At 49.7% G+C, this 11,956-nt stretch overlaps 1 protein-coding gene across 1 annotated transcript in view; it reads left to right on the top strand.

The window, feature by feature from the left end:
* The first annotated feature begins 4,518 nt into the window (after window positions 1-4,518).
* ASIC2 (acid sensing ion channel subunit 2) overlaps window positions 4,519-11,956 on the top strand; it is a 523,103-nt gene continuing 515,665 nt past the window's right edge. Inside the window, exon 1 of the mRNA XM_052785064.1 lies at window positions 4,519-5,329. Coding sequence (XP_052641024.1) covers window positions 4,766-5,329 — 564 coding nt within the window. The 5' untranslated portion in view covers window positions 4,519-4,765. The remainder of the gene's footprint in view (window positions 5,330-11,956) is intronic.

Raw genomic sequence — 11,956 nt, 5'->3', positions numbered from 1 at the left:
TCAATATGATGTTTACATCAGCACCTTTCTTTGGGGGTCATGGGTATTGAAATGGAGCATTTAATTGTCTTCCAACACCTTCCTTTAGAAGGTGTTTCCCCCTATGTAAGGCCTCACCATTGGAATATTTTTGGTTTTCTTTCAAGGAGACTTTTTTCTCTTTAATTGCTTTCATTTTATGCCCCATTATAAACCCAAGTATAATATTAAATACATTGAAATCCAATCAAAATTTCAATTTTCTATATATATTAAAAAGCCATTTAACTGAGCCAAAGCTACTTTGGAAGGGATCGGTTTTAATTTCAGGGGAAACATCAGCATTCAACATTATGTTCCCATTTGGAAAGGCAGACTCATTTAAGTAGCTGAGCTCTCTCTGCTAAGTGGAACTCTGGGTCCCGAACAGTTTGAAGATACTGGCAATAAGCAGTTAGGTGACAAGAGAATCCAAAAACGTCGTGGAAAGGCTGAGAAATGAAGGGAGACTTACAGGATCATGATCATCTTGAGCAAAGTCCTTCTTTTTCCAGGCGGCATCATCATGGGCTAAGTACTCCCTGGCTTCTCCTCCAAATGCCTGTTGTCCTTCTTTTTTTGCAAAGCCCACGGAAAAGTGGCAAAGCAGCAGCGTCCAGTGAAACTGAAAACTCGGCGGGACACCAATGGGGACATTTTTCTGGTGCTCAATGCAACCACACAAATGATCTGCAGCTGGGGCAGGGAAGACAAACCACTCTCCCGGACTGCAACCATCATTGCTTTTTCTTCTTTTTTCTTTTCCTAACCAAGCCCAGAGGGAAACATCAAACTAACAAATTGGCAGACAACACAGCAATCTGCAGTGCTAAGGAGACGGCTCTGGCCCCGGGCAGTGGGGACCATGTGCTGAACCATGCGGAGGACCAAAGCATCTCCTTTTATTTTTAAAACAACCCATTTCTCTTCCTGTAAGGCCAGTCCTGACTTTCCCAGTGCAAACCCTTCGCCTGGAACGTGCTTCTGGGGGGGCTCAGCTGGGGCTGTGGAAGCAAAGGGGTTCACACAGGTGGGGGGGACCCCTCTCTATCTCTTCTCCCTCCCTGAATAAATGCGTTTCCCACGTATTTCGGGGCTGGGATCCCTCACCCTGAGCTGTGCAGCATGGCTTTGAGACACAAGAGGGCAGGCACAGGCTGTGCAAACGGGAGAGGGCTCCAAGTCTGCTCCTGGTGTCCCTCAGCCACCCTAGCCCTGCTGCCCCCCCCCCCCCCTCCATCCCTAAGGATAAGGGGGGAAAAAAGGGGCTTTCCTAAGGGACACGCCTCTGGCCCTGCCTGGCTCCTCTGCCCTTGTTTCTGAAGGAGATGTGAAGCAGCAAGGTCTGCAAGGGATAGTCAGAGGCTGAGGTTGGGCTACGAGCTCCCAAAGCAGCTACTTCATCCCCCAGGGATGCACTGCCCTGCCCTGGGTGTCCCCAAGGAAGGGGAGTGCAGGTCTCCTTAGCTGGGCTTTGCCATCTCGGGGGCTTTTATGGGACTGCCCAGACTGCTTTGTCCTTACCATGCACGTCCACCCGCAGAGAGGCCATTTCCATGGGTGGCCAACACCCTTTACCATCCCTTATAACCCATGTCCCCCACCCTTGCTGGTATCAGCCCATAGTGCATCCCCAGGCACGACCAGAGCTCCTTTCCTCTGCTCTGAGGACATCCCGGTCAATGCCAGCTCCTGGGCACAACTGAGCCACCGGCACACTTGCTGGTGAGCGTTTGTCCCCCTGGTTTGTCCCCAACCCCATGAGCAGTGGAGCAGAGCCCGGCGAGCCGGCACTGGTGCCAGGCAGCACTGCTGGGCATGGCGCTTCTTCCTCCAGACTGCAGCCAAAGCGCTCGACATAGTTAAATAATAAAAGGCAGCAGATGGTATATGGTATGAATTACAGAAAACAGGATTGTAAAGGCAGCACGCATGGTGAACAAATGAAAGCATTAATGCATCAGGCCAAATAATGCAGACGGAGTGGGGCGGCGGGGAGAGGAGGGACATTTGCAGATGGATCAGTGATGGGCGGGAAAAGGAGTCCATTCCTGCCAGGATATTTTAGAGGCGGAATGGTTTTGTCTCGTAGACAGGCAACAAGGTCTGGAGCCCAGGAACAAGGGTGCTGTGGCCACTCTGTCCTCAGCTGCTTTAATTCTGGTTCCCACGTTGCTTGGGTCTGCTCAGCACTGTCTTCTCCACCCCTCCTGGAAAGGGCATGACAAGATGCAGGAGGTTCGTAAGGCTGAATTTCTGCTTAAGAAAGAAGGGACACAGCTCCGTTTAGTCACAAATGGGCTTGCATTGAGAGCCTGGCTTTCGCTTATGAGCAGAGATGCAGGAGGAGGGACCATTTTTTGCATTTCAGGGCTGATGTGGATTTGTACAAAAAGGAAACTGGCCTCTGGTGGCAGCTCCTGCTCCCTCCGCACCCCAGCTCTCCGTGAGGACTGGCCGTGGTCTTAGCACAGTCCTGGGGCCTTCTGGCTATGGAAGGAGGGTTTGGGTTTAGGGCAGCAAACTGGCACACTGAAAAGACCTACTGGGAAATTCAACTCATGGATATATTGCAAGCTTTCTGGGTGACTGCTCACAAGTCCTTTGTCCTCTCTTTGCCTCAGTTTCCCTCATGCAAAATGGAGAAAGTAGCATTGTGCTGCCATATAGGAGTGCTGGGATGAGTAGCTCAGCCTGAGAGATATTCCCATAGGATAATCTATGCTGGGGGATGCTACAGTTGGGCTTGCCTTTGGCTGCGAGGGGCAAATGTGGCTTTGGAGGTAGCAAAAGCTGAAATGATCTTATCTCGGGGTAAAAATCATCAGGGGGAGGACAGGGTGGCTCATGGCCAGGGGACAAGGGACTCACGGGTCCATCAGTGGAAAGGAAGCACCTGAAGAGCTGAAGGGGCCAAAAGGTGCAAAATGCAAAGGCTCTTTCAGGGTCTGCTCTTATGATAACAGCGCTGGGGTTATAAAGACAAAAACCAGGCTCACTTTGTCCCAGATAATCTTTGGGTTTGTCCTTGAGGTAACTTCACGGGTGGCCGAGAGTCACTGGGCATTGCACTGCAGGCTGTGACAGGCTCTATCTGTGCTTTGGCCCTCTGCTTCCACCTCATCCAAGCTGGGAAAATCACCTCCCAGTTGCTACCATGGCCCCTGGGACTCTCACCTACCATAGTGCTGGGTGCTGTATGAGAGAGAAACTGTTTTTTTTCTTCTGGATTTGAAGAAAAGCAGGCAAAAATACTGCTATGCACCAAGACGATACGGAGGGGAGTTACCCCAGACCCTTCTCAGGCTCTGGCACCTTTCATCTCCAGGCTGAACCCTGCTCATTCCCACGTCCTGCAGCATGCACTAAGGATGTTCTCATGTATGGAGGCATTATTAGAGGATTTTGCAGTATCGCTTGGGTAGAAAACCTTTCCTAGTTTGACTCCCCCCCCCCCCCTCCTCCTTCCAAACCTCCCGGCTGAATGCACATCTGGGAGCATCTTCCCCAAACACATCCATCACAGCTGCCTTTCAGCAGCAAACAAAACATCTGGAGATCCTGCTGGCTGAAAGTCTTCCGAGTCCTCGGTGGGTTAAGCCCAGGGACTTACAGGAGCTGCTCGGCACAGCCCCCCCGGCCCCACGGAGGCACGGCTGCTTACAGACTCAGCCCCCAAGCAGAAGCTGGGGGTCTCCGATCGCAGCCCCCTCTCCCTGCACTCCCCTGGGCTCTCGCCCTGCCGCGGGGCTTCGGATCGATGCGTGACTCACGGCTCTCAGCGCTTCGCCCTCTCGAGTGTCCTGAAGTGAAGGGAAGCTCTGAGACAGAGAGAGAAGAGATGCCGCAGCCCCTCGCCTTCTGCTGCCTCTCCCCACCGAGTCCTGCCCTGTCTGATTTTTTGCTCGGAGCTGCTGTGTGACAGAGGAAAGGCTTCATGCTATTGCTTTCTCCCCTGCTCGGTCTGCGCATATGTGTGTGCGTGGAGCTGAGCAGCAATTTTTCCCCCTTTTCTTTTTTTTTAGCCTTTCCCTTTCCCTCCCCCTTTTCCTCTCGTACTTCAGCTGAATTAGCTGCCCACCTTTCCCTGAGCGAAGCCCTTGGAAATAACACCGGTAGCACAGGGTGCGTTTTTTGGAGTGGTATTTCTTGGAGCCCTGCCCAAAATGGAGGGGTGCGGAGGAGGAGAGTTGCCTAAATCCAGCAGCTCGCATCCCCGGAGCACGGGGAGCATCACCCGATCGGTCTGAAAGCCCTGCTGCTCTGCAAGACATCGGCTCCGGGAAGCGGCATCCTTGGGCTTTACGCACTAGTTAACAGGCTGCGAGCTGCCTCGACTTGTTTTAAGCTCGCTCTCTCGCTTAATCTCATCTCCGTTCGGCGCGTGTGTGTGTGCATGTGTGTGTGTGTAGGGGGAGGACTTTATTTCCATTGGCTCAGCTTTTGCTGCCCACCCACATCTCTTCCACATCACCTTGGTGTCTCCCTAAATAAAACCAGCCCTTCTTATCGCACCGAGGAAATCAAGAGCGAGAGTTTGAATGGATTTTGTATAAATATTTACCCCTGTGAAGCTACTGCTGAGCTTGTGGGATAAACTTGCAGCAGCTGGCCTGAGACTCTCCTTCTCTCTCCCGCCCCTAAAAGGGTTTAATTACTTTCGAGAGGGGAGGGGAGAGATCTGGATCCCAGTTTCAGCTACAGACTGACCCAAAAAGCAGTGCCAGGATTTAACTAACTATCCCTGATGGATCTGAAGGACAGCACCAGCGAGGGCAGCATGGGCAGCCTCCAGCCTTCCAGCATCCAGATTTTTGCCAACACCTCCACGCTCCACGGGATCCGTCACGTCTTCGTCTACGGGCCAGTGACCATCCGGCGCCTGCTCTGGACCTTGGCCTTCGTGGGCTCGCTGGGTCTCCTCCTGGTTGAGAGTTCAGACCGGGTGGCTTTCTACTTCTCCTACCAGCACGTGACCAAAGTGGACGAGGTCGTGGCAAACAGCCTGGTCTTCCCTGCTGTCACCATCTGTAACCTCAACGAGTTTCGCTTTTCCCGGCTCACCACCAACGACCTGTACCATGCTGGGGAGCTCCTGGCTCTGCTTGATGTCAACCTGCAGATCCCCAACCCTCACCTGGCTGACCCAGCCGTCTTAGCCATCCTCCAAGAAAAGGCCAACTTTAAGCAGTACAAACCAAAAGTTTTCAACATGCAGGAGTTCCTGGCACGGGTTGGCCATGACCTGAAGGATATGATGCTGTACTGCAAATTCAAAGGCCAGGAGTGCAACCATGAGGACTTCAAAACTGTGAGTATGAGCAGACACTCTGCTTTTCTCTTCTCTGTGTGTGTGGTCGATGGCGTTGTTGCAGGACCTGGACAGCATTGGAGGTCACTGGCCAACCCGTGTGGGCACGGTGCCATGAGTGAATGGTGTCTGCTGGGCTCTGGGATGGCAGAGGAGGAGGCAGCCTGTTGAGTTGAAGTGTGTTTGCTGGAGTCCTAACGGGGGGGTTATGTGGGGCCAGCCCTGCAAGGGGCTTGCAGCAGGTCCAGCCTCCATCCTGCATAAGGCCCACGGCTCCCGGGCGGCTGCTTGGTGTCAGACCAAGGCATCAGATGGGTCCTGCTGAGCATCAGAGGGGACTTGGGGGTCTCTTGCTATGGCCAGTGAATGTTAGCCAGCTGGAGAACGTAGAGAGGGCTGGAAAGAGGCCAGCAAGAGAGGCAGGCATTCAAGGATGGTCTGAGTGATGTCCATTAACTAGTTGTATTTCCCTGGGTGTTTGTAGCCCTACTGAAATTGTGGAAGGGGAAATTTTTCTGCTTGTTCCTGGTGGTCATGGCTCATAAATCCAAGTTTGCTGCACAGTGTGGGCAGCAGGTGGGTCCCTTCCTGGTGCTGTGTTAGAGAGAAGGGGGTCAGGAATAAGAAGAAGAGGAAAAGAAATCAGGCTCAGCTCTGATCCCAGTCTGCTCTTAGGCTGGCGGGGAGGTGGAGTGAGCTGGGTAGCCTGAGGATCCTGAAGGAAGCAGACGCTGCTCAGTTTACAGCTTCTGGATGACACCCTGATGGCAGTGCAGGCTGGCGTGGGTAGTTTGGCTGGCAAAAATTATCAGCTTAAAATAAAAATAAGAAGTAGGTTGCCTGGAAAAAGTGATGCCCCCCGCGTGCTGCTGGGGCAGGTGAGGGTGCTGGGCTGGGCAAGGGGCTGCAGAGGGGTCTGCTCCCCCCAGGCTGGTGGTTTGAGTCATATCCTGGCAGACATGTGTGGGCTGGGGACTGGGCTAAGTTGTACTTTGCTTTCAGGCCACCCTGGCGAGTCCCTTTGCACCAATTGAGCTGGCTGGGAGGGTCGGTAATCCTGGAGTCAGTAACGCTACAGATTTCAGATGGTTGTCTCTCTGGGAGCAATGCTGCTTGTTCTGCTCACTGCTGTATGTCCTGCAGACAGGCAGGTGCCATAACAGGTTTTGTGATGGTCTGGTTTGTCAGCAGGATCCTTGGTTGGTTTTAGGAGAAGGGCATATTTTCTGTCTCTGCTGCTTTTGGATCTCCCAGCAAATGAGTCCAACTGACTCATGCTACAAAGTCATTGCCATCACCTGAACTGTGCTCTCTTTAAACATCTGAGCAGGAACACATAATTTTATGGCTCGGTTATTGCCTGTGCATAACCCTGACGCCTTGCCCATTTCAAACTGGATATCCAGGCAAACCGCTCCTTTGCTTCTGCTCCTTGGGCAGATCTGAGCAGATGTTGGGTCATGTGGGTCGTAGAAAGGTATTAAGAAAGTCACTGGGAGAAGAGCTTGCTAAAGAAAAGCCTTGTGTGACTAAGTCTAGAGAATGGGATAGAAAAGGAGAAACAGACGCAAAAGTCCAGGGGACAGAAGAGTTGGGGAGTGAGGACAGATCCCAACAGGATGGACAGACCTCCCCTAACCATAGCGAGGCTGTGGGGAGAGGGAGGTATTCTGCCCATGGGCTTCCCAATAATGCAATAAACACCAGCCAAAAGCAAAAGCCTCAAAGCCAGCAAGCAAACACCACATTCAAAACAAATGCAGGACTTAAAAAAGCAGGTCCTGTTCTCAGGTAAGACAGGAGCTCTTGGCAGCCTCCCTGGGACACTGTGGGGTGTCATCTCCCTGGCCATTTATTTTTTTCAGGTAGCTGCTTCTGAAACAATGATTTTTTTTTTTTTTTGTGGTGGATACAGTAGTTTCCAGAAAGACTAAACATTCACTGTCTGCCAAATAAATCCGTGCTCTGCTAAAACAGGTTAGGGCCAGCTAGAAACAGATAGGATATTACAGACTGACAGTGCTTGTGCTTGTCAAAGTACTGTAGAGATTCAGAAACAGGGCAGTGAAATACTTCAGTCCTTTCTGCAAAGCAGCTCCTAGGTGATCCAGAAGACAACATCTTCCCAGCATTGCCTGCTGTGTCTTTCTAACAGAGGCGGGCGTTTCAGTCTCACTGACTCCAGGTAATTCCTCAGGTTATGGAAATCCAGCGAGCAGCACTCAAAAGGAACACAACAACCCTGTGTTCCTTCCAGACTTTACCTCTCAGAGATAAAAGGCAGCAAAAAAGTGTCCGCTTGAAAGATGAGTAGGTCTTTCCAGAGGGACCGTGCTGTAAAGGTCTTTGAACTGCCTCCAGGCTGAATCAGAACCTCATGTCCTGGATGAATTTTGCATTTAATCACCAACAACCTGTTGCAACTGCATATAGGCTCTGTGACAGCCCATCCATTCTGCTGCATTACCAGTTGGAAAAAGAGGAGAAGCATCATCACTGAAGCCTGATTTCTTTCCTGTCAGGAAACAGAGGGTGTAAATCCCAGAGCAGTTTTGTAATATGTCATCATGGCGAAGAAGTCCGGCTCTTTTTCTATACTCCCCAAATTCTGGGAGCAGAAGACACAGGAGTTTTGCAGTAAGAAGCTGCATCAAAGCAGTTAACTCTGCAATAAGGTACTGCTAAAGAAATTAGTGCAGTATTGCCAGCTGGTCAGCTGTCCCTTCTGATGCATAGGGGGGGCTGTGTTGCATGCAGTGTGTAAAGCACACGTTGCTTTTGCCGTGTGGGAAAGCAGAAGCTGGAATGGTAGTGTCTTGGCACTTTGAAAACATGCCTTTACCCTCCTTCCTCCTCCACTTCCCTGTTTCAATTCTCTGTTGCTGCTTTATTAACGGGATTTGAGCTGTGCTTTCCTTACACTCTCTGTTCCTCCTCCCCAGGATAATGTCTAATGCCTCTCGGACAACATTTCCCCATATTATGGTCTGCTCAAAGGAGTGAGTCCCCTGAGCTTTTCTGCAGAGATACATCCAAAGGAAACAGCAAGGTCTTAGCAGAATATGTGCTGATTCCTGAGCTGGCATTGCAATGCACCGAGCAGCAGATAAGATAATGCAGACCTCTGCTGTAGGCAAAGCAATGAAGAATAGAAAATTGGCAGAACACGCTTTAGCAAACCCATTCCCTTAGAGTATTTGGAGGAGGGAAGCCTGATAACAGCAGCAGCCAAGGAAATCCCCTCCTTTTTTTCTGCATTGCTCCTCCCGGGAGGTCTCGGTTGAAAATGACCTCGCAGATGGCATTTTTCTGGAGGAGCTGTGCTCATGCTGCTCGACATGACATTAAGGTCTTCCCATCCTACTGCTGCTGAGCGTGGTAAAGCTGTGGCTCATCCGCCCTAGACACACTGCTGTGATTTTCTGGGTTTCTCTGTGGGTGTGCTGGAGCAAAGCTTCTTCCCTGGGCCTGTGAGTGTGGCTTGTGGTCCTTTGCTGTTCCAGCATGGGGTGAACTGAGCAATGGCAGGGGAGCCTTGCAGGAGATTTTTTTGTGTGGCACAGCAAATGCATGGGGCAACAGGGGAGAAAAGTCAGTGAAAACCCTTTCATCCCGTGGGGCCAATGCCGAATGACTGATGGGATGACGTGGGAGTAGGTACCGAGAATATGAGCAGCAGGGGGAACTGGCTGTCCCAGTCCCACCTTGCTGAGAAAATTAGCCCCAGCAGCCAAGCCCTGCTAGACATATTCAGATGATGGCAGTGGGTGTGCGTTCAGTATGCGAGCATGTTTTTTGGTCGGGTCATTTGCTAAATGGAGTGTGCAGTGTGTGCTTCCTTGCACATCCAATTCATTTCAGAGGTAACACAATAACTTAGCTTGTGCCTGCTATCCCTTCGTTGCTGGATGTCTATTTATTTTCAGTGGCCATGACAATCGAAGGATATAACTCATTTATTTTCAATACACATTCTTACTGACAGACAGTGTCCATGTAACGGAGGGTATCTCATGTGAATATTTCTATTTTCAGACACAAGTTTCTGTCAATCTATCTGTCCTTCTCCATGCATATTTTTTCTCCTATTCTTTCTAGTGCACCCATGAGGCTAGTATTTAGTAAATAGCTTTTGCTTTTTAGACTAATTAGTCCATTCTCCTCTCCTATTATACAACTTTCACTTTCCTCAAGAAAAAACCATTGGTGTGGTGGCTGCTTGATTCGGAAAAACATTACTTCTTTCTATTTAACAGTTTTTCTGTAAAATCTTGGCTTTTTCCAAAGTTTGCTCCAGAATCTGTAATGCCATAATGAGATCTGCAATTCTGTGATACCTTTTACACAAACAGACAGTTCTTCCACCAGGAGACCAAATCTTTGTGCAGTCTTCCCAGTCTGCATTATAACATCTTGAGTTTTCACGTGCTGTTGAGTTTCAGTGCTTGGGCATAGGCACAGGAGGGAGTGCCGGGTTACTGTGTTGCTGTTGTTGGTGTCTCATTGTCAACAATCAATGTCGTTGGTGTCTCATTTTAGACACCCACTCATCTAGTGGGTGTCTAAAATGAGGGGGATTGTTCCTGGGTCATATATCTGGCTGACATGCAAACCATGCCCTTGAGAAAGGCAGACCCTCATTCTACCCAACATTTGCCTGGACTAAGTTTCTCTGTCCCTTGAGGATTTAGCTGTAAAATGAGTGTGGTAGTGCTTCCTCATGGCACTGATGGGGTTTGTATTTCCTTTATTTATTACAAAATAGTAGGATAATGCTTTAAAATTCACCAGAAAGTTTCACGGGAGGATGCCAGTTGCGATGAACATCTCGTGAAAAAAGTTTCCTGGGTCTTGAATGGTTACTGCAGTTAAAATCTAACAGAGAGAAGGCTGTAGAACCTCAGTGGGGGTCTTTTCATGGCAAACACAGTTTCAAGTCCTTTAATACTGAAAATATTCACACTGGATGAAACAACTCCCATAGGACAGAAACTTCAGAAGTGTGGCTGTAGGTCATTTACTTGGGACATCAGCGCTCCACGTTTGAGACATTGGTCTGTCTCAAGACCTGAGCAGCATGGTGATAAACTCTTCCTTAATTTTCTTTTAAAAGGTCTGTACTTTGTTGTGGTTTGAGCTGTTTCTTGACCAGGCTCACTGCCCTCCCTCACTAGGGTTTGAGATGGGAAGTAATCTGAAGATCTGAGATAGCTCAGAAATGAGCACAGCCAAAATATCAGAGACAGCTGGAGATCAGGGGGTTTGGAGTGTGAAGGGAGATGAGGCACAGGGAGGGCCCTGGAGGAGGAAAGACAAAGCACTTCTGCGCGTAAGAGCCAGCTGTGGGCTCAGCCTTCCCTTGCCTGTGGCCTCGGTTTACGCCGTGCACCTGGCCGCTTCGTTTGAAGGAGAGCAAGAACCACTCTAGTCTTCTAATTGATTCCCATTCATCACAGTTATTCATCAGGAGGCCAAGTGAGAGCTCCTCTGTCCCCCTATCCGTACCACACCTGCTGAGGGATTTGCACTCAAAACAGCATCTGGAGCTGAAGCAAAATGCAAACGCCGCCCTCGAGATGAGGAAGAAATGCTGAGCAAGAAGGATGTCATCAGAGTTGCAAGGACAGAGGAGATGTTTGAGGGCTGCAAGGCTTTATCAGAATTTTCCTGGGAAGTGCATGAGGCTTTCCTTTGCATTGGAAATATCGCTGAGTCTGGCTTCTTGCACCTCAGCTGTCCTACCTGTAAAATAGGGGGAAATAGCCTTTCTCGCAGAGAGACACTGAGAACTAAAGTGCTGGAAAGCTGTGGACAGGCAAGGTTGTAAAAAACAGAGAACAAGGATGATAAATGTCTTTCAGCCACCATGTCCTGGTGTTTCCTTAGCCCATGGCTCTCTGCAGCTAACACATTTAATCTCACAGGGTCTCCCTGACAACTGGTCTTGGACAGAGGTCTCCTGGGTACAGCTTGCTCTCTGCAGTGGATGAGGGTGAAACCATGGGAAGCTTTCAAATGTGCTTGTGCTCTTTCTACATGAACCAGACTTAAATCTAGTCATGCCCAAAACTGTAAGTGAAGGCCAGGAAAGACCAGGAACATATTAAAAAACTCAGCATGGTTTCCATCTGGAGAGGTAAATTGGAACCACACAGCTTGTCCTGACCTTCTTCCATACCCCTCATGCAAATGTCCCTTGGAGACTTCTTGACAAATAATAAATAACCTCCCAGATGTTCCCTCTTGCAGAATCTTTGTGCTTACCTGACCAAGTACAGTGATGGCATGTGAAAAACCATGATGTGACAGCTGTAAGCCACTCTGTGGGTTTACTCTAAACACTCCTTGCAAAGTCCTGACCATGATCCCCATGGAAGGAAATGGGCAAAAATCGAAACCAGTGGTCATGAAGTGAAACGGTTCTGACTTGATTAAAGGAGAAAATAGGTCTGATTTCAGTGCTGGCCTAGGTGGCTTTTTGAGGTCCCTTCCAATGTGAATTATTTTATGATTCTGTAATAAAAAGCAGGGGCATACCTGCTGAGTCTTATCCCCTTTTGCTGTTTTTTGGGACTCTCATTTTTTCATGCTCAATTCAGCCTCAGTCTTCAAGGAGAGCATGAAGAA

Source organism: Harpia harpyja, chromosome 4, assembly GCF_026419915.1.
Source record: "Harpia harpyja isolate bHarHar1 chromosome 4, bHarHar1 primary haplotype, whole genome shotgun sequence".
Classification (NCBI taxonomy): Eukaryota; Metazoa; Chordata; class Aves; order Accipitriformes; family Accipitridae; genus Harpia; species Harpia harpyja.
This window is presented reverse-complemented; position numbering and strand designations above follow the sequence as displayed.